Source organism: Sceloporus undulatus, chromosome 5 (genome assembly GCF_019175285.1).
Source record: "Sceloporus undulatus isolate JIND9_A2432 ecotype Alabama chromosome 5, SceUnd_v1.1, whole genome shotgun sequence".
Lineage (NCBI taxonomy): Eukaryota > Metazoa > Chordata > Lepidosauria > Squamata > Phrynosomatidae > Sceloporus > Sceloporus undulatus.
The window spans coordinates 104,611,088-104,629,426 of NC_056526.1; the positions used below are offsets into that span (position 1 = coordinate 104,611,088).

The window sequence follows — 18,339 nt, forward strand, 5'->3', positions numbered from 1 at the left end:
TTCTAAATATGAGTTGGGCCTCCAAGTCTACTGACAAACAGTGCTTTAGATAAAGCAATAGCCATTATAATTGTTAACTAAATTCAGACATCACTCCTAACTAGGGTTTTCAAAGCCATTTCCTATTAAACATCTTTCTGATTTTGTTTTAGGCAGTAGCTAGTTACTTGGTTAAACTTATTTAACAATTGTTTAGCATCCTGTCTGAGGGCTTGATGCTACCCCTTTGAACGCTGGGTTGGGGCCACTGCAACTGCATGCTGCAGCCCCAACCCAGCTTTTTGCTGGCACAAAAAGAAGTGATAAATTACTACTCCTTTTTGAGCCAGTAAAAAGCTGGGTTTTCCAGTGCCGCGCCGGTTTTGCGGCGCTCCTGTGGTGTAAGACATGTAAACGCTGTGCTGCCGGATTGCCCCAAAACTGCCTCCCTATGGTTGGGCGGGTGGCGTGACACCGGATTCAGAGCATGTCAGAGCATGCGGCGTCTAAACGCTGCGCTCTGGCATCACCCCCTAGCCATCACAAAGGGGCAATCTGTTTCGCCTCTGAATTAAATGTAAGAAGGCCTTTTGTTTTTCTAATGATTATTCATCTCACCTTTGATAACTGTTTTGCTTTTGTTCAATGATTTGTCATTCTGTAGTTTTACTATCTTATTTTAGGGTGAAGTTGAAACAATTGCAATGAAGAAACCAAAGGAGAGAACTCAGCTCTTTGAGCAAATTAGTAATTCAGGGGAGCTTGCTGCTGAATATGCAGAAAATAAGAAGAAAATGCAACGAGCAGAGGAAGATGCACAGTTCAGTTACAACAAGAAAAAAAATGTTGCAGCTGAGCGCAAACGTGCAAAATTAGAGAAAGAAGAGGTAATACAAACAAAACAGAACATTTTTTTTAAATTAGCCTCTTTTTACCAAGAGTGTTTTAGGATTATGTGTGAGATATAATATGTAAATGATTTTTTTCTATTTCTTTAATGAAAAGTCGTAGTTGAGGTCAGGGTTTTCTAACTAGGTTTTTATTACAGAAGTGCAGCTAATATGTTGTGATATGCATATTATCATAAATCTAAACACCAGAAATATCCCACCATAAGTAAGATCCAAGACACACTGGAGAAATAATTCAGTTCGGGACCACTTTAAGTGCCTTGGCTCAATGCTAGGGAATTCTGGGAGCTGTAGTGTTTGTGAGCCTTCACTGGCAGACAGCTCTTGGGCCACAATAAACAACAATTCTCAGGATCCCCTAGCATTGAGCCTAGCAGTTAAAGCAATTTCAAACTGGATTATTTCTTCAGTGTGTTTTGGCCTTGTGTTACTGTATATTTGATTCCTCTTCCTTAACTATCTTAAAAAGATGCTTTTCTGTAATTCTTATACTTTTTGACTGGTAGATAGTTTTGATTTAAGTAGCTATTTACTGATGTTGGTGATGATTTATGTATTTTTATACAATGGTTTAAAGTCTGCAGCTCAAATTTCCAGTGTTGAGAGTGTGGACTTGCAGTGGTGACATCCTGATTTAGTGCATTGTTGCACTGAAATACTAGGTTTGTTGTTGTTGTTAACCACTTTTGAGTAATCCAGTCTCTCATGGCAACCTGTGGATGAGACATCTCCAAGTCTCCCTATCCTCCATTGCTCTGCTTAGGTCCTGAAAATTCACACCTGTGGCCTCCTTGATAGAATCCATCCATGTACCGTGCGGTCTTCCTCTTTTTCTATATCCCTCTACCTTTCCTAGACTTATTGTCTTTTCCAATCAGTTGTGCCTTCTCAGGATGTCGCCATAGTACAGTAGCCTCGGCTGAATCATCTTGGCTTCCGGGGCGCGTGGGGGGACCCGTTTGTTTGACTTTTTGTTTGTCTACAGTATATTCAGCACTCTCCTCCAGCACATCACCTCAAAAGAATCGATTTTCTGCTTATGTGCTTTCTTCACTGTCCAGCTCTTTCATTTGTATGTGATAATAGGGAATACAATGGCTTGTACGATTCTAACTTTTGTTGAGTATGTCTTTACTCTTTAGGATCTTTTCTAGTGCTTTCATAGTTCTTTCCCAGTCTTCTTTTGATTTCTTGACTGCAGTCCCAGTTGTGATCTCTGATCCAAGGTACTAGAACGCTTCTACTATTTCTATTTCCTCATTGTCTAGGTTGAATTTGTCTAGACCCCTTGTGATTGTTATCTTTGTTTTCTTTATGTTGAGCAGTAAGCCTACCTCTGCACTTTCTTTCTTGGTCTTCCTTAGTAGTTGTTCCAAGTCTGTTATGTTTTGTGATAGTTGTATGGTGTTGTCTGAATATCATAGATGGTTCATATTTTTCCTCCTATTTTCACTCCTCCTTTTTCTGTATCCAAGCCTGCTCTTTGCATAATATTTTCTGCATACAAATTGAACAGATAGGGTGAGAGGATGCAGCATTGCCTGACCTCTTTGCCAATTGGGAACCATTCTATTACTGTAACATTAAAGAAGATAATCTCCTTGCATCAACTTAGTTTACTCTGTGACTTTGTGTCTGGAAATCCTTAGAACTGAATTGTAGTCGATATCCCCTGCTTTCCATAGTTCAAAAATGGAGACCTTACTGTTCTGGTATTTCTGGAGCCAGGCTGCTGACGATAGGATAGCTTAGAGGTCTCTATGGCATAGGTCAAAGTGGACCTGAAGGCAGATAACAACAAATGTATTGATTCTTAGTTGAATAACTCTCCCTCACTATTCTCTAAGATACACAGTTATGTAGAAATCACTAATGCTGACTAGATTGTAACTCGTGAAAAAGTAGTTCTTGCTGTGTTTTTGTTGTGTTCTTTCAAGTCATTTCCAAATTATGGCAACCCTAAGGCAAACCTATTATGTGGTTTTCTTGGCAAGATTTGTTCAGAGGAAGTTTGCCATTGCTTTCCGCTGAAGCTGAGAGCATGTATCTTGCACAGGGTCACCCACTACATGGCTGAGTGAGGATTGAAGCCTGGTTTCCAGAGTTGTAGTCCAACACTCACACTACTTTGTCACACTGGCTCTTGTTAGTTTCTTGTTAATTCTAGTTTCTTGCTAGTAATGTTTAATTGGGGTGGAGACAAATGAAGATACTTTTACTGTTATTTTATGCATTTATATCCCACTTTCCCCCCTGAACCTGGGACTCTAGCCAGTTTATATGAATTAAAACAAATACTTATACAGGTTGAGTGTCCCTTATCAAAAAATCCAAAATACTCCAAAATCGTCCAGTTGGGTGGCTGAAATAGTGTCTTTTTGATAGTCCAGTATACACAAACTTTCCTTCATGCACAACATTATTACAAAGATAATATATAACATTACCTTCAGGTTATGTGTATAGGTGTTTATGAAACATAAACAAATTTCATGTTTAGACTTTGGTCCCAACTCCCAGAAGTTTCTCCCTTGGATGGAAAAGCAAAACATCCCTCATTATGTAAAAGCAAATATTCAAGGTTTTGGTGTTACAAATCAGTTAACAACTATAATTTGACTGTTTACAGGCAGAACGTTACCAGATGCTCTTTGAAGAGTTGAAAGAAAAGAAGAGTCAGCTGCAGCTTTTTCAGCTATATCACAATAAACGAAAAATTGACGTCCTTAATAATAAATTGTCAGCAAAAAATAAAAATATTGATGCTAAGAAAAAGGATGTGTGTCATGCTGAAGATACAGTGAAAGCTAAGAAAAAGGACCTTGGGATGTTAAATAGAAACAATCAATATATTGAAAAAGAAATAAAGTAAGTGCCTAGATCTTCATAACTAATGAAAAGCCGGAGGATTTTAATTCCTTACCTTCATAATGCACTAGAAAATTATTAACTTTGTATCTGCTGGATCAGCCTTTATAAGGGTCTTGTTTTAAAGAACACTAGTTTAGTAACCTTATATTCTGTGCATGTTTACTCAGAAGAAAGTCTCAGAATGTTTGTTCACTTTACTGGAAGGATTACAGCTTTAACCTGCAAGTACAGTATGTGTTTGATAGCTTCAGCAAATAACTATTCTTGTGCTTGGTTTTGGATTGAGACTGGAGTACACTTCAGGGTCTTGTTCTGCTGGTCAGTAGCAATGGAGAAAAATTTGGCATCAATTCATTTGCTCATAGAGTAAACTCATTAGTTCCATGGCAGTTTACAGAAGTGTCACTTAGTATCAGGAGTTGGGTTTAAGGACTTTGAACTCTTTTGTGATGGAGACTTTGTTTGTTTATGAGTTCCAGAGTTCCTTGAATCACATGTTGGAAGAAAGGTGGGATCTAAATCCCATAAATAAATAAATATTCACTGTGTTTTGGGGTGGTTTACTGTCATGGTACTTGAATTGATTCTACATAAGTAGATTTTAGCATTAAGCTGATGGTAACTGGAGTCTTCAAAATATTATTTAAATTTTATTAGAACAATTTTGGTGGACATTGATAAATGTGTCCTCTTTTTAGGCCTCTGGAAGTTATGTTGAAGCAAAAGAGACCTCAGTATATTAAAGCAAAGGAAAGAACCACTTACCAAATTAAAAAAGTAGATATTGCTAAGAAAGTACTAGGAAATCATATGAAAGAGCAAGCTAAACAAGAAGATAACAAGAATGAACTGCAGGATGAACTAAATGACATTGATAGAGCACAGAAAATGTTTGAAGAAAAGATTGCAGAGGAGAGACTCCATGGAATGAGAGATGTTTTGCTGGAAGAGAATCAGGTAAATTTCAAGACAAAATATGTCTAGTATGTAAAACAGTGAATTTAAATTTTAATGTACAGTATTTGCCACTAATACAACAGAAGCTGATTTGATGGCCTACATTCAGTTGTTAGTCACACTAGAATAGACACATTGAATTAGTGGGATTTATATTAGTGTTGATTTGATCTGCTCTCCATAAATTGGGATCAGCAGTTGGTTTTAGGGCTGAGAGTTAATAATAATAATAAAGTTTTTATTTTTGAATACCCTTCTTATTTCTGTTGTTCTTATAAGTTTGGTTGCTCAATAAAAGCAAGTTTTAGCCATAAGGTTTTTCCAATATAATATATGCTAGTTATTGCTGTAACCCGCCCAGATTCCTTGTGATTGGGCATGCTATAAATAAATAATTTATTATTATTATTATTATTATTATTATTATTATTATTATTATGCTAGATTTATTCATATATTTAATATATGGGTTTATGTACATTTTTTGGCTCAAGAAAAGAACCAATGGAGGTTATAGACAGAAAAAAAACCCACAAAAGCAAGTAGTAATAAAATTTATAAAATCTTCAGAAACATTCAGAGTGATGTTAGATCTTCATAGCTAAAAACTAACATTGTACTGTAAATTAGTTTCAGGTACAAACTAAATACCTCAGCAGTTGATATAAGACCTGCCAGAACATTGTGTCTGGAGCACAAGCCACAACCAGGCAAAAGTACTTCCTGGCAAAAGCAAGCCAGATACCTGTATATCCAACAGCAATGACCGATCTAGAATAACTCTCCAACTGCAAGTCTGATCTTTCAGAGTGCAGCCTCATCTAGAATAGTTTGTGCTCCCAAAGCTTTAATAGTTTGTATAATGACTAAGAGCACATCAACTTGTTAGCACATATCCATTCCTTTATTGCATTCAGCCAGTTGTTGAGAACTTCCACATCATTTTTGACATTGATCGAAAGAAGAACCTGAACCTGGGTATGATCAGCACGAGAATACTGCTGAATCTAAACTCCAGATCACTTCTCCCTGCAGCTCATACAAGTCTTAAAAAACATAAGAGATAAAATAGAGCCCCTAGAAACCACATAGGGTAATGGGTATATGACCTGAGGAAAAATCCAACAGTATTCCTAAATCCCATATGAGCTAAACATTTCAGCAGAATAGCATTGTAGATGGTAGTTAATCTCACTGAAAGATTGAACAGATGCACAAAACATTTTTGAAAGGTAACACATTGACATAACCCCATTGCATTTGGGAAACTGTTGCCAATTGCAGATTAAGTAAAGCCTTTATATTTGGATGTAGTCCTCATTGTCACATATGAGTAGACATGAAATTGCTAGAATCTTTAAATGTCCCATCAGAGAAGGAGCCAAGCATCCTAACATTGGGTAGCTTCACCCACATGGCTCCTGATAGGCAGGGAGAGAAAAAACAAAGGCTAGGGGCCTGATTCCATCCCCCATAGGCGGAACGACCCCTAGCAGCCTCACTCTTCTTCCTGCCTAGCTCCTGGTAGGACATGTGCTTTGTTGCTCCAACCAAATTCTCTTCTTTGGATTTCATTGATCCTTCAGTTTAGCTTTCCGGACTCACCTGTCTTACTCCTTTTTTCCCCCTTCTTGTTCTTTCCTTTTTAAAAAAAAAAAAAAAGTTCCCTTCCCTTTTTTTTCTCCTCCTGCTTTTCCTTCCTTCTTTCTCCCTCCACTTTTGGTGATGGCAGGCGATGGAGAGGCCAGGTCAACCGGTAAAGCCTTTATATTTGGATGTTGTCCTCAGCCTGGGCCAGCCCCGGTTTTTCCCCACCACTATGTCCCAGCCAGGGAGTGGAAGCGCGGCCATAGCCAGCAGAGGGAATCCCTCTCCCACCCATTGCCAAGGCCAGGGCCTCCCGATCGACCCGGTCAGGGTCGGAGGAGGGAGAGCCTTCATCAGGGACCCCGGATCACGTCGGAGGGGAGGACGTAAGTAATCCCCCCCGCCGGAGATTATGCACTTAATCAGGTCCCTTTTGGCCCAGGAAGCCCCAGCCATTGTCAGGGCTTTCTCCTCTACTCTCTCATCCATCCAACCTTTAGTGTGACCACAGACAGTTATAACTGCTGAAATGTAGGGTTTGGGGCATTTTTTTCTTTTGCTTCATTATTTAGATCATTGGCCCCAAAATTGTGCTCTTTAAAGGATTTTGGACTTCAGTTCCCAGAATCCTGAACTGTAGGCCAACATTTAGATCTTTGTTGCATACCCCTAAACTTTGCCCTTGACTTATCCATGGGTCAAATCAAAATCCATAATTTCAGCCCCCAAACCTGCCCTTGACTTATACATGAGGTTGACTTACAAGCATATACGGTAATATGTTTTTATTTCTTGTGTTACTAATGTAATAAAGGTAAAGGTTTTCCTTTGACATGCATGTTTAGTTGTAACTGACTGTAGGGGGAGTGCTCATCTCCGTTACTAAGCTGTAGAGCCAGCGTTGTCCAAAACCAATTCTGGTCACTGGCCAGCATAACTGTACAGAACACTTTATCAGTTCAAATCAGAAATAAAAATGTTATAATAACGGCAGTAATTTGGAAGATTCATACTCTACCATTAAATCTACAATCTTAGACATAACTACTTTGAGCAAACATCATTGAAGACTTCTTAGCAGATATTTATGGAAGCAGTGATCAGTTGGTTTATTTGGTAAAGTTTTTATGCTTTTATCCAGATAAATAAATATAAGGAGTTGAAGGAACTGGTAAGAAAAAGAGTAGCTATATTGACTCAACAACTGGAAAAATTGCAATGGGAGCAAAAGGCAGATCGAGAAAAGATATCATTTGATCAGCGGAGACAAAAAGAAACTGAGGTACTTATAACTGACTCTTTGCTTTTTTTCTTACATGTATTAATGTAGCTTTAGGAGTTTTTGAACAGTTTTGTCCAACTGAGTTCACACAACCTCCTTTACAGATGGAAACTTTCCTTTTAACACCATCATTCTTCCCATGAGAGCCAGAATTGAGAGGTAGGCTGCTTGCCTCCTCACATACAGTGGGACCTTGGTATCACCTGAGGTTTAGTTACAGGACACCCTGTAGATACCAAAATCTATAGACACTGAAGTCCTATTCTATAGAGTTGGGTAGTAAAATGGTGTGTGGCTTTGGTGTGGCTTCTGGACTCTTAGGACGCATGCATCATTGAAACACCATACTTCCACTGTGACTCGAAGCAGCTTTATTTTGGCTGTCTGTAACAGACGTATGTTATATTGAAGACACTTTGCCAATATCAAGATTTTACTCCATAGAATCTGTGTTGCATTTTTGTCTTAAATGTAAATTAAGAAGTTTTAGGTATGTTAGGTACCATTTGGATATCCTTTAAAATGTATATTAAACAGATTTTTCATAAATATGTGACTCCCTAGCATATAAGGCATTTACTCTGTAGAATCCTCTCCTGCCTCACAGCTCAGGGAAGAGCTGCTTTCAGCCACCTCAAGGGTTAATGTGCCACTTTAAAGACTCCTGTAAAATAGTAAGATTCTCCTGTTCTTCTGTTCTGTAGACCAGATGTATTCATCTCTCCTGATGCTTCTTTTGTGAATTAGGTGTTCGTACATTGAGAAATTTTCTGTAAACTTTTATGAAGAAGCATTTCACCTAAGATGGCCATATTGCTGCTTTGCATTTCACTGTTTAGTAGCCTGCATTTCTGAAGGGGCAAGGAGACTTAACATGAATGTTTATTTTCTTCAGTGGATCCAGAGCAACCTAAAGGTTGTATTGCTACTGTAGTGTTGATCAGGTGTAGAGATGTAAATAATGCTCACATGTTTTCTTGCTCTCACTGAGGAAGCAAGACAACTCATTGAGAAAATAGTGAATCATCATGAGGTGTTTATAAACTGAGGTTTCTTTGAAGAAGAAGCAATCCAGTTGTGCAAAACATCTCTGAGTTTGTGGGAAGAGGAATCTACACATCCTGGTCTCTTATCATTGCCTAAAGATAGGCAGGAGATATTAAGAAGTCTTGCAAGACTTCACATATGCTGGTGAATCATTCACAAATGTGCTTATTTGCAGATTATTGCAAATGCCCTTTGCTTGGTCACTCATGTGCATGGGTGAGCGGAGGGATAGGGGAGCATGAAAAGGAAAGGTACATGTGTTTCCTCACTTGCTCACTCACTTGTGTGGGCACACTGGGAGAAGAAGATAGGACAAAAGACAAATGGGAGGGATTACTGTACAAGCCCATTACAAGTATAAGATAGATAAAAATAGAAAGAGGACCAACTTATTCTGATGTGGGACATCCATGTTACAGTTCATATTGGACAACTAACAAACTACCTTCACTGGATGTGCCCACATTCATTGCCATACCTTCTATGCTGCTATAACAGCATTTTTAGACCACTGAAGAAGACTTAATGTTGAAACGCATTTGGTCCTATTTCTATTTTTATCTATCTTATATTTGTAATGGGCTTGTACGGTAATCCCTCCCATTTGTCTTTTTGGAATTGTTGAACACTTTACTTGAACCTTCATTTTGTATGTTAAACATCTCCCTTCACTTTGTTCATTGGTTGGGATTTATGGTTATTTAGCCTTGTACATATTGGTTTTATTAGCATTTGTATGTATTGGTTTGAGTACTATTATACTCTATCTTTGGACTCTGTACACAGATCCTACTATTCCTGCCTTCCTAATTGATTGGCAACATTTTTAACCCACCTCTTTTTTCCATTTTGTTCTTAATAAAACTGAACCATCCTTTGAAGCATTTGCTCTTTTTTTCCCCCTAGACTTTTCTCTTTTGCAGCAAACTTCCTTATTAACTGTTGTGATTCCCAAATGTCTTCTGCTAATATTGTGGTGTCGTTTGCATATCTTAGGTTGGTAATGTTGCTTCCTTCTATCTTTTTCTGATTCTAATTCTTCTTCTTTTTCTGATTCTAATTCTGCTTTTCTTATGATGTTTTCAGCATATAAGTTAAGCATCATAGAATCTTTCAATTTCCTCTTCATCTGCATCTATGGTTGGTGCATATACCTGGATTATTGTGAAGTTTATAGATTTACCATGAAGCTTTATTAATAATATACAGTCTGATTTCGAGTTGTATCCTTTGAGTGCTCTAGCTATATCTTTCCTTTGAATGAAAGCCACCCCATTTCTTCTTGTTTTTTTCATTTCCTGAATAGATTACTGTATAGTTGTCTGAGTCGAAGTGACCCATTCTTGTCCGTTTTAACTCACTCACACACTCCTAGTATTGCTGTATTCATGTGTTCCATTTCCTTTACTATGTCTAGTTTTCTCTGGCTCATGCTTCTTATGTTCTATGTTCCAATTACATGTATAGTGTTGCTTCTAACTATGCTTGTTTTATTGGACATATTTTCTCCCTGGCCTCCCCATAAGAGGGCAGAATTGAGCCAGATTTTGGTTTCTTTGTTATGCGCAACATAAAATTTGATATTTCAAACCAAGACCCGAGCTTCTACTTTATTGTCAGCCAGACCTTCACAATCTCACTACCTGTAAGACCCTCCATCCCCCTACTCCTCAGAGGCCTCTGTAAGTGAGTTGGATATTGATTTCCCAATTCTACAAGTGGATTCTCAGGTACCTTTAGGTAATGATGGTATTTCTGATAAGGACATGGGGAAATGGCCATATTTTAGTTCCACTCAAGAGGAATCTCCTGATCTGTTGTTTCATTTAGAAGTTTTTGTACTTCTTCTGTCCAAGATCTTTGCAGCTTTGGTATTGTCATCCCCAAGAACACGTATGTCTGTCAGCCTGAACTGATATAAGAACTGGATAAAAGAAGTGCCACAGTCTTGCAGCAACCAAAATCAGTGAGGGAAAATCCTTTTTGTTATGTTTTGCTTCATTAGGTCTGAATAGGCTGCCCTCTTCTGAGAAGGCTGGAATTTAAGGTTACTTTAGTTCAGTAAAGTTCTATGAAAGGAATCTTCTCTTCAGATTTCCAGCCCAAGGAACTATCTGTCTTACCAAGATCATTAAACCTAAAAGCCAGACATTAGGTCCACAGATTGCATCTCAAAGTAAACTGGCCTGCCTCTTCTCTGACAGGAACATGCCCTTTGTGGTGTTACAGTCTGCTCTTGTCTTACGCAGGGGATCCGTTCAGGACCCCCCGTGTCAAACAAAAAGCTTGTATGCTCGAGCCCCATTACAAGTAATGAGACTCATGCTCGCAGTGACACATGTACACACCATTTTGGAGAAGATGCATGATGGCCTGAATATAGATTAGTCTTTTCTGAGCATATTTCAAGACAGGAGAAAGGAATAACATACTGAAGGAAGCCTCAGCAAATGTAATTGAATAACCAAGGGACATAATGTAGAAAACCCACTTGCCTGTGGTAGCTGAGCTCAAATCTCCTGGAACAGAAATCTGTTACCTACCAGAAAAGGAACGGCATCAGAAAGGTTGTCTGCCCCATTCCCCTTGGTGCCTGAGATCATCCCTGTCCATTGGGTGAAGAGCTGAGAATGTTGAGCTGATGGAAGGGAAAGGAAGACTTAGGCCAAGAAAGTCTGAAAAGAAAGTCTGAAGGATCTGAAATTTCTTGATCCCACCAAACAATAGGAAGAACCAAGGAAGTAAGTCTGAGAGGATCTGTTAGCCTACTTTTTGTCAAACCTCTTAGTGGTAGAAGGCATAGCCTATTTGTTATCCACAGTGTTAACCAAAATATCCCTTAAGTCCTCATGCCCAACAATTTGAAACCTCTGAATGGCACCATGGAAAGATTGCCCTAGAGTGGTTACCTACATCCCAATTCTTGAGAAAGGTGGACTTTCTGGTTATAGTAATAGCCCCTATGGATGTTGCTGCAAAGGAGCATGAGTCCTGGGTAGCATCAGCTACAAACAGCATTGCTCAACAGATTTTCAGGAGACCTTTTGAGGAGGGAGCAAGCTTGTTTTCTGCTGCTCCAGAGACTAGGACCTGGAGCAATGAATGCAAGCTGCAGGAAAAGAGATTCCACCTCAACATTAGGAGGAACTTCCTGACAGTAAGGGCTGTTCGACAGTGGAACACACTTCCTCGGAGTGTAGTGGAGTCTCCCTCCTTGGAGGTCTTCAGACGGAGGCTGGATGGCCATCTGTCGGGGATGCTTTGATCTAGATTTCCTGCATGGCAGGGGGTTGGACTGGATGACCCTTGTGGTCTCTTCCAACTCTATGATTCTATGATTTATGTAGGGTTCTATGGTCTACCTCATTGTTCTACGGTAGTCTTCCATATACAGGAGGGAAATGAAGGTAACCAGTTATCTGCAGATGCCTAAATAACAAATAATGCTTTGTGTGCATTCTTTAAGGAGCCCTCCTTAGGGCCAAGACTCCTGAAACTTAGAATGGCACATTGGTTACTTACTGTGAAGATGCATTTTAGATTGTTGAGAGGAGAAATCCACCTGACTCCCTTGTGACTGCTGGCTTTGTGATCAGGTTGCAATTGTCTTTTTGGCTTCTTTCTTTCCTATTCTTTGCTGAATGAATTTCTTTTAGTGACATCTCTACAGGCTTGGCTAGTGAGTATACTGATTAATTCAGCTGACAGGAGTCAGTTGTGTTTTACTGAATCATTGGCGGGGTACAAACTGCCGCTTTGCGGTGCTCCCCGCCGCCGCCATTTGCTCCGTGCGGGAGCCGCAGCAGCCAAACCGCGCGACTCCCGCGCGGAGCAAAAAAAGAAGCTCCATTTCGGAGCTTCTTTCTGCGGCGCATCTATGACGTCGCGAGGCGCCTGGCGCGGACTCGCGACGTCATAGGCGCCGCGACACGTCTGGACGCTGTGCGTCCAGTACGTAAAGATGGCGGCGCCCATGTAGAAGGGCGCCGCCATCTTGTACGTATAGGATACGTACTAGGGTTAGGGGGGTGCGGAAGCACCGCCCCTTCCTAACCCTAGTACGTATCCTATACGTACTAAATGGCGGTGTGTATCCCGCCATAGTGGACTCCTTTGGTACTTCCTGCCTATCTCTGGGTGGTGATAGGAGAAACCCAGAATGAATTCATTCCTCCTCTCAGCAACCCAGATTACACCCTCATTGCTATGGCATGTTGTGCAAAAAACAATAACCAGTGTGGCATTTTGTGCAAAAAATTTGTCAGTCCAAAAATGGTATTCTGTGCAAAATGCAATGCTTTTTTGCAGACAATCCAAGGATTTTTGCATAAACACATTTTTCATGTAAAAGTCATATGGTATTTTCAAAAGTACAAAAATATGTGTAGTCTCACTTAATGGGGGGGAACCTCTGAATTACTCATTTGTGCATACATTCTTGTGTACAAGAATGAACTAAATTAAGATTTACATCTCTAAAATTCAGAAAACATTTGATTCCACTTGATTTGTTTGAAGTAGATTTGAGTCTTAGAAATTGCTTTCTGTATTATTGTCTGTTTAGAGAGAATTAACAGATCCTAAATTATATTTCTAATTTAACCTTACTGAACCTAACAGTCATTTAGGTTCCATTTTGCTTGTCCTGAAAATGAGAGAGGGTCTTTCCACTTCAGGAGGCAGAACCGGAATGCTGTAGTAGTTTGAATATTGTACTAGTTCTCCAGAAGTGAACTCCTACTCAGCCATGAAAGCCCACTGTTGACCTTGTGTGAGTTATACTCTCTCAGCTTCAGAGAAAAGCAGTGAAAACCCCCTCTGAATATATTTTGCTAAGCAAACCCAGTGATAGATTCCACATAAGTCGGAGTTGATTTCAAGGCACATAACAAACAAAAAGGAATTCATCTACATAACTTGGATTCAGAAGCAAATGAGTAGTCCATAACCTTAATCATCTAAAGAGAATGAAATCTTGGGGTACACTCAGTGTTCCTTTTTGAAAAAGTGGCATCTTACAACATTTCTATGTTGTTTTTAGGAAAATATAAAACAAATTAGGGAACAGATAGAAGATCACGAAAAACGGATAGAGATGCTGATGGAATACAGTAGGACGTGCACGTATGTATTTTTTTTAAAGTTGGTAAAAATTCACATTTGTTACTTTCAGTACCAGAGCAAACTTTTGGGTGAAAGTCTATTCCTAATATTTTACTTGGTTTTTCACCATTGTTTATAGAGAGAGGTGGCAATCAAAATGGATTATTAAAGGGAAACATTGGATTATTATTGTACATGGCCTTCTGCTTGTTTTCAAGATATAACCATAGAGAAAGTTCTTTGCACATTCAAATATTTTGAATGGCCTTCTGCATGTACAGTGGCCAGAATTTAGGAATAATACAGGTCAATTCTTACTTGGCTTTTCACCATTATTATTTTAATCACCCTATGAATGATGATAATACTGTCATTATTTTTACCTCTTGTTTTTTGGGTGATGAGGAGCAACAATGTTACTCTTTAATGATAAAGTAATTAGCCAGTGTGGACATTTTTTTTACCGGTGTTCATGCAAAATCTCTTTTCAGACTTTGTACATGCTCTACATTCCCTTGATGTTCTTAGAGCCTTGACATCCTCTATTGACTATACATCAAATATGAGAAAGTCCAGAAGACTGTTTATTACTTGGTTTTGAAGCTGAGGCTTTCTGTGTCTTCTCAACATTTTTCAAAATGGATGGTTTCAACAATTCATGTAACCTATGAGCTTTGCAATAGAGAACCACTTGACATTTCTTTCATACTTTAGATTGGACACTCGGTCCAGAAGTGATGCATCCTTTGGACAGAATTATTTTCCAGTTTTCAATAAAATTAATTGTTTTTCTTACAGTAATCTCGCATGACACCCTTTCCACTATCTAGTTTGCTTGCTAGTCTTCCAGTGATGTGAACTGCACAGACCATGAAGAAAGACAGGTTGTATACCTGTAACAGTGGTTCTTCAAGCGGTCATTTGCAAATTCACATGAATTTACCAATCCTCTCACATTGTGTGTCCTGCATCTTTCAGTCCTAGGGATGCTGCTGTGTGGCATCCTTGGAAACTGAGGTAAAATGAGCAGGAACAGAGAAAGAGGGAATGGAAAGTGGGTGGAGCTATTGCCAAAAAATTTATGTAAGCATTCTAGAAGGTTCCAAAGATATGCTGCGAAGGCGCAGAATGCTCAGTAGTGTGGCTTCACAGATGGCCACTCAAAGAAACACAGTTACAGGTATGCAACCTGTCCTTCTTTGACCTGTTCATCTTCCATTTCCAGCCTCAACAGTGATTTATAAATTTTGGCATTAAATGCTTGATAAAACAGAATTGAATTTCAAATTATGATTTTGTTACTTCTAAACTGTATAAATCCTTATCCATTTTAAATTTCTCAAACATGCTAAAAGTAGCTTTGAGATTTATATCCCTCCAACTCCAGTTCTTCACTTGTTTTCATTCTGTAGTTGACCTCCTCCAACATTAAAAGATTTCAGTGTTATCCTTTTATTTGTACCATTTCTCTTCTATATAAAGCTTCATGGAGCCAAACCTATAAAGGCACTTTAAAACATAATCTTGTTTTGTATTTTATATTTTTAACAGATTGCTGGTATAATGATTATTAAAATCTGCATTTACTTTAATTTTATCATACCAGCAGAGACCAATCCTTGGCAAAAATGCCAGTTAAACTTGTAGGAAATGTTGTTAAGAGACCTGAAGCAGTGATACAGATCCACTAGTCATTGAGTGTAGACTATTAATGTAGGACTATTACCCTTGCAAGGACTGAGTAGCCATTAAAGCACATTTTTGAAGAAAATAAATTTGGAAGTTCAAATATAATTTTTCTAGCTCCATTCGTATTCATTCACCATTTCCCCCTGAAGCAATAAGAACAATCAAGGCAAGTGTATATCCTGCCACATGTTTTGGGCTAGATATTATTTGAGACAAGTCTATGTCTTTAATTCAGTCACTTATCTTCCCTCTTGATAACTAAGGTTAGTTATCAAGCGGGAAGATAAGGGAAAGAATTAAATTCTATAATTCAGTCACTCTTCTCTATTGTGTACTTCTGATGATGCTGCTATTCTGCGTTAAATGTAACAAGCAGGATTGATTTCCATATGAACTGAATTATAGTATTAAAATGATATGAAAGCATTAAAGTAATGTAGATTTGTCTTATACAAATTGTAATTTTATCTTATACAAATAATAAATAATATTTTAACATCGCTACACATTATCCTACAGGCTCTAGCCTATAGAATTTCTAGTAATATTTCTTAATTGACATTACCTTTTTGTTTTGGTTTAAAGTGAATCATTAGCAGAAAAAAAACAGGAAGAAGAAGTGCTGACAAATCAAATAGAAAGTTCAAAAAGACGGATTGTCGAAGTAAATGAAGAACTGAATAAAATTGTCAGTGACTTGCACAATGCTAAAATCGATGTCCATGAAGGGAAACGTCAGCAAATGAAAGCAGAAACCTTGGAGAGCCTCAAACGACTGTATCCTGATTATGTGGTAACCATAGACTCAAAAATATTATGCCTTTTAACCAGGCATTCCTTTATCATACCTTATGTTTCCATTCTACCTCAGTGGCATCTTTAGTGAAGGAGCAGCCCAAGGATTGTCCCAGCTCCTTTTTGCTCCAGGCCAAAGGACCAGAGCATGGCATCAGAGTGGCTTTGGGGGCATGCACCATGTAAATATCATGACCCCAAAGTGGCCAGAAGCCACTTTTTTGGGCCTTGTCTGCTCAGGGCCCTTGTCAGTGCAATCGCAGTGACTGCAGATATCTTGTTCTCTCTTTCAGAGCCTACAACCAAGCAGTTCCCCACCCTAGACCGGGAGGGTACTTCTGGTAACAGAAGCTTAGTTAAGATAAAGGAAATTTGGAGTGCTGGGGGAGGGAGCTCACTATGTAACAGTGCGGCAGTCTGCAAAACAGCATGCCACCATCTAGTACCTCTTTGCTCTTTGGTACATCACTTTCACCAATAGCTCTTTCCTACAGAAAGATTGAAGCATTGGTCACTTATCAGGAATGTTCATACTTGTGTATGGAGAAGGAAACTCCCAGCCACACCAGAAGTGGCTGACATGCCCTTTTTTCCACTTTGGACATCCCCCCCCTTTGGTAATTTTTTCTCGCATTTCCTGTGTTCTTGTCTCTACTTTTCTGTGGAAAGTACTAGTGTAGGCACTAAGGGGATATGTATAAAAACCTAGTTCACATATCATATGAGTCCTGCCTTGCTTGGATGTCAGGGGAATCCATTTCTGTATATATTCTCCACAAATAAGAACTAACATTCATGGTCAGTGTTCATTGCGTCATTCTAAATGTCTCATTTTGTTGTTGTTTATATTTTGGCTTCTCTTCAGTTGGTGAATATTTTTACTGTCTACGGACCTTATCTGTTTCAGTGTTAAAAGCAAATCATATTTCTTGAGAGAGACTGTAAGGATGTCACATAGTGTTACTGATGAAATAGAATGTGGTAATGGTGCGCAAGTGACTCTATCCATGTTCCAGATACGTGTCTTTTAAGAATATTGGCATGAGTTTTCTTGGAAACAGCTAGTAAAATAAGGTTGTATTGGATGCTTTTTACCTTTTTGAAATTAATTCTGATTACAGTAGAAAGGTGACTTCATTATTCACAAAAGGGCTGGATGAGAAATGCTGGGCAAATCCAGCTTCTATAAACCAGAAAAATAGTTTTCCCATGACTTTAAATCTGGACAAGAAGGTGCTTATAATCTAGAAATGATTCAAATGCTTGTGCATTGGGCTCAATATTAACAAATAATATGATCTGTAGATTCACTGAGAGACAAAGAGAATGGTATTAACATATTTTTTTTCTGGCTGACAATCAGTTGTAAACATCCAGAAATGAAATTTCATATTTACTTAGTAATGATATGCTTCTGTGCTTCATGAGCATGAAAATTATGTGACTGTAATTGGAGGTGAAACACAAAGGGAGCCAGAATATATCTGAATTCTTTCTTTCAATATTGTATTTCATTTGGAATGGAGATATAGTGTTACATAACAAAGAAGAAAGTTCATGGCGTGTCCCCCAGCCAGACTGTCTGGCTTCCTTTGGCTTTACAGCTGAAATGGGTGTTATGTATACCACAGTGCTTACAGTTTGCTTACATTCATAAAATGCAAAACTGCCCCAGGGATTAGATGAAGATTTCTTGGTGACACTAATCAAGGCAATCTGTACACACTGTGCACAGCCATTTGCTACTGAATACTCACTTGGGAAGAAAGACATCAAGACATTAAGATTAACTGCAGTGCAGACGCCTTCAGGTTGGACCTGCTGATTATATTTTTCTTTCCCAGGGAAACCAATATTGAAATCTGGGGCATTGTACAGATTTACATTTCATTTTATGTGTGTATATATTATCTCTGCTTTTTAGTTTGGAAGACTGGTTGATTTGTGTCATCCTATCCATAAAAAATATCAACTTGCTGTCACTAAAGTATTTGGCAAGTATATGACTGCCATTGTTGTATTTTCGGAAAAAGTAGCTAGAGATTGCATCCGTTTCCTCAAGGCAGAAAGAGCTGAGCCTGAAACATTCCTTCCTTTGGACTATCTTGAGGTAATTTG

At 38.7% G+C, this 18,339-nt stretch overlaps 1 protein-coding gene across 4 annotated transcripts in view; it reads left to right on the forward strand.

Annotated features, from left to right (window-relative positions):
- The window catches only part of SMC1B (structural maintenance of chromosomes 1B), a 55,767-nt gene that overhangs the window by 10,431 nt on the left and 26,997 nt on the right, over positions 1 to 18,339 (forward strand). For 3 of the 4 annotated variants that reach the window (XM_042467504.1, XM_042467503.1, XM_042467506.1), the window contains exons 5-11: positions 663 to 866; positions 3,520 to 3,758; positions 4,460 to 4,718; positions 7,447 to 7,587; positions 13,676 to 13,758; positions 16,012 to 16,219; positions 18,146 to 18,331. In XM_042467504.1, coding sequence (XP_042323438.1) covers positions 663 to 866; positions 3,520 to 3,758; positions 4,460 to 4,718; positions 7,447 to 7,587; positions 13,676 to 13,758; positions 16,012 to 16,219; positions 18,146 to 18,331 — 1,320 coding nt within the window. The remainder of the gene's footprint in view (positions 1 to 662; positions 867 to 3,519; positions 3,759 to 4,459; positions 4,719 to 7,446; positions 7,588 to 13,675; positions 13,759 to 16,011; positions 16,220 to 18,145; positions 18,332 to 18,339) is intronic. The other variant, XM_042467505.1, reaches the window with a different exon arrangement.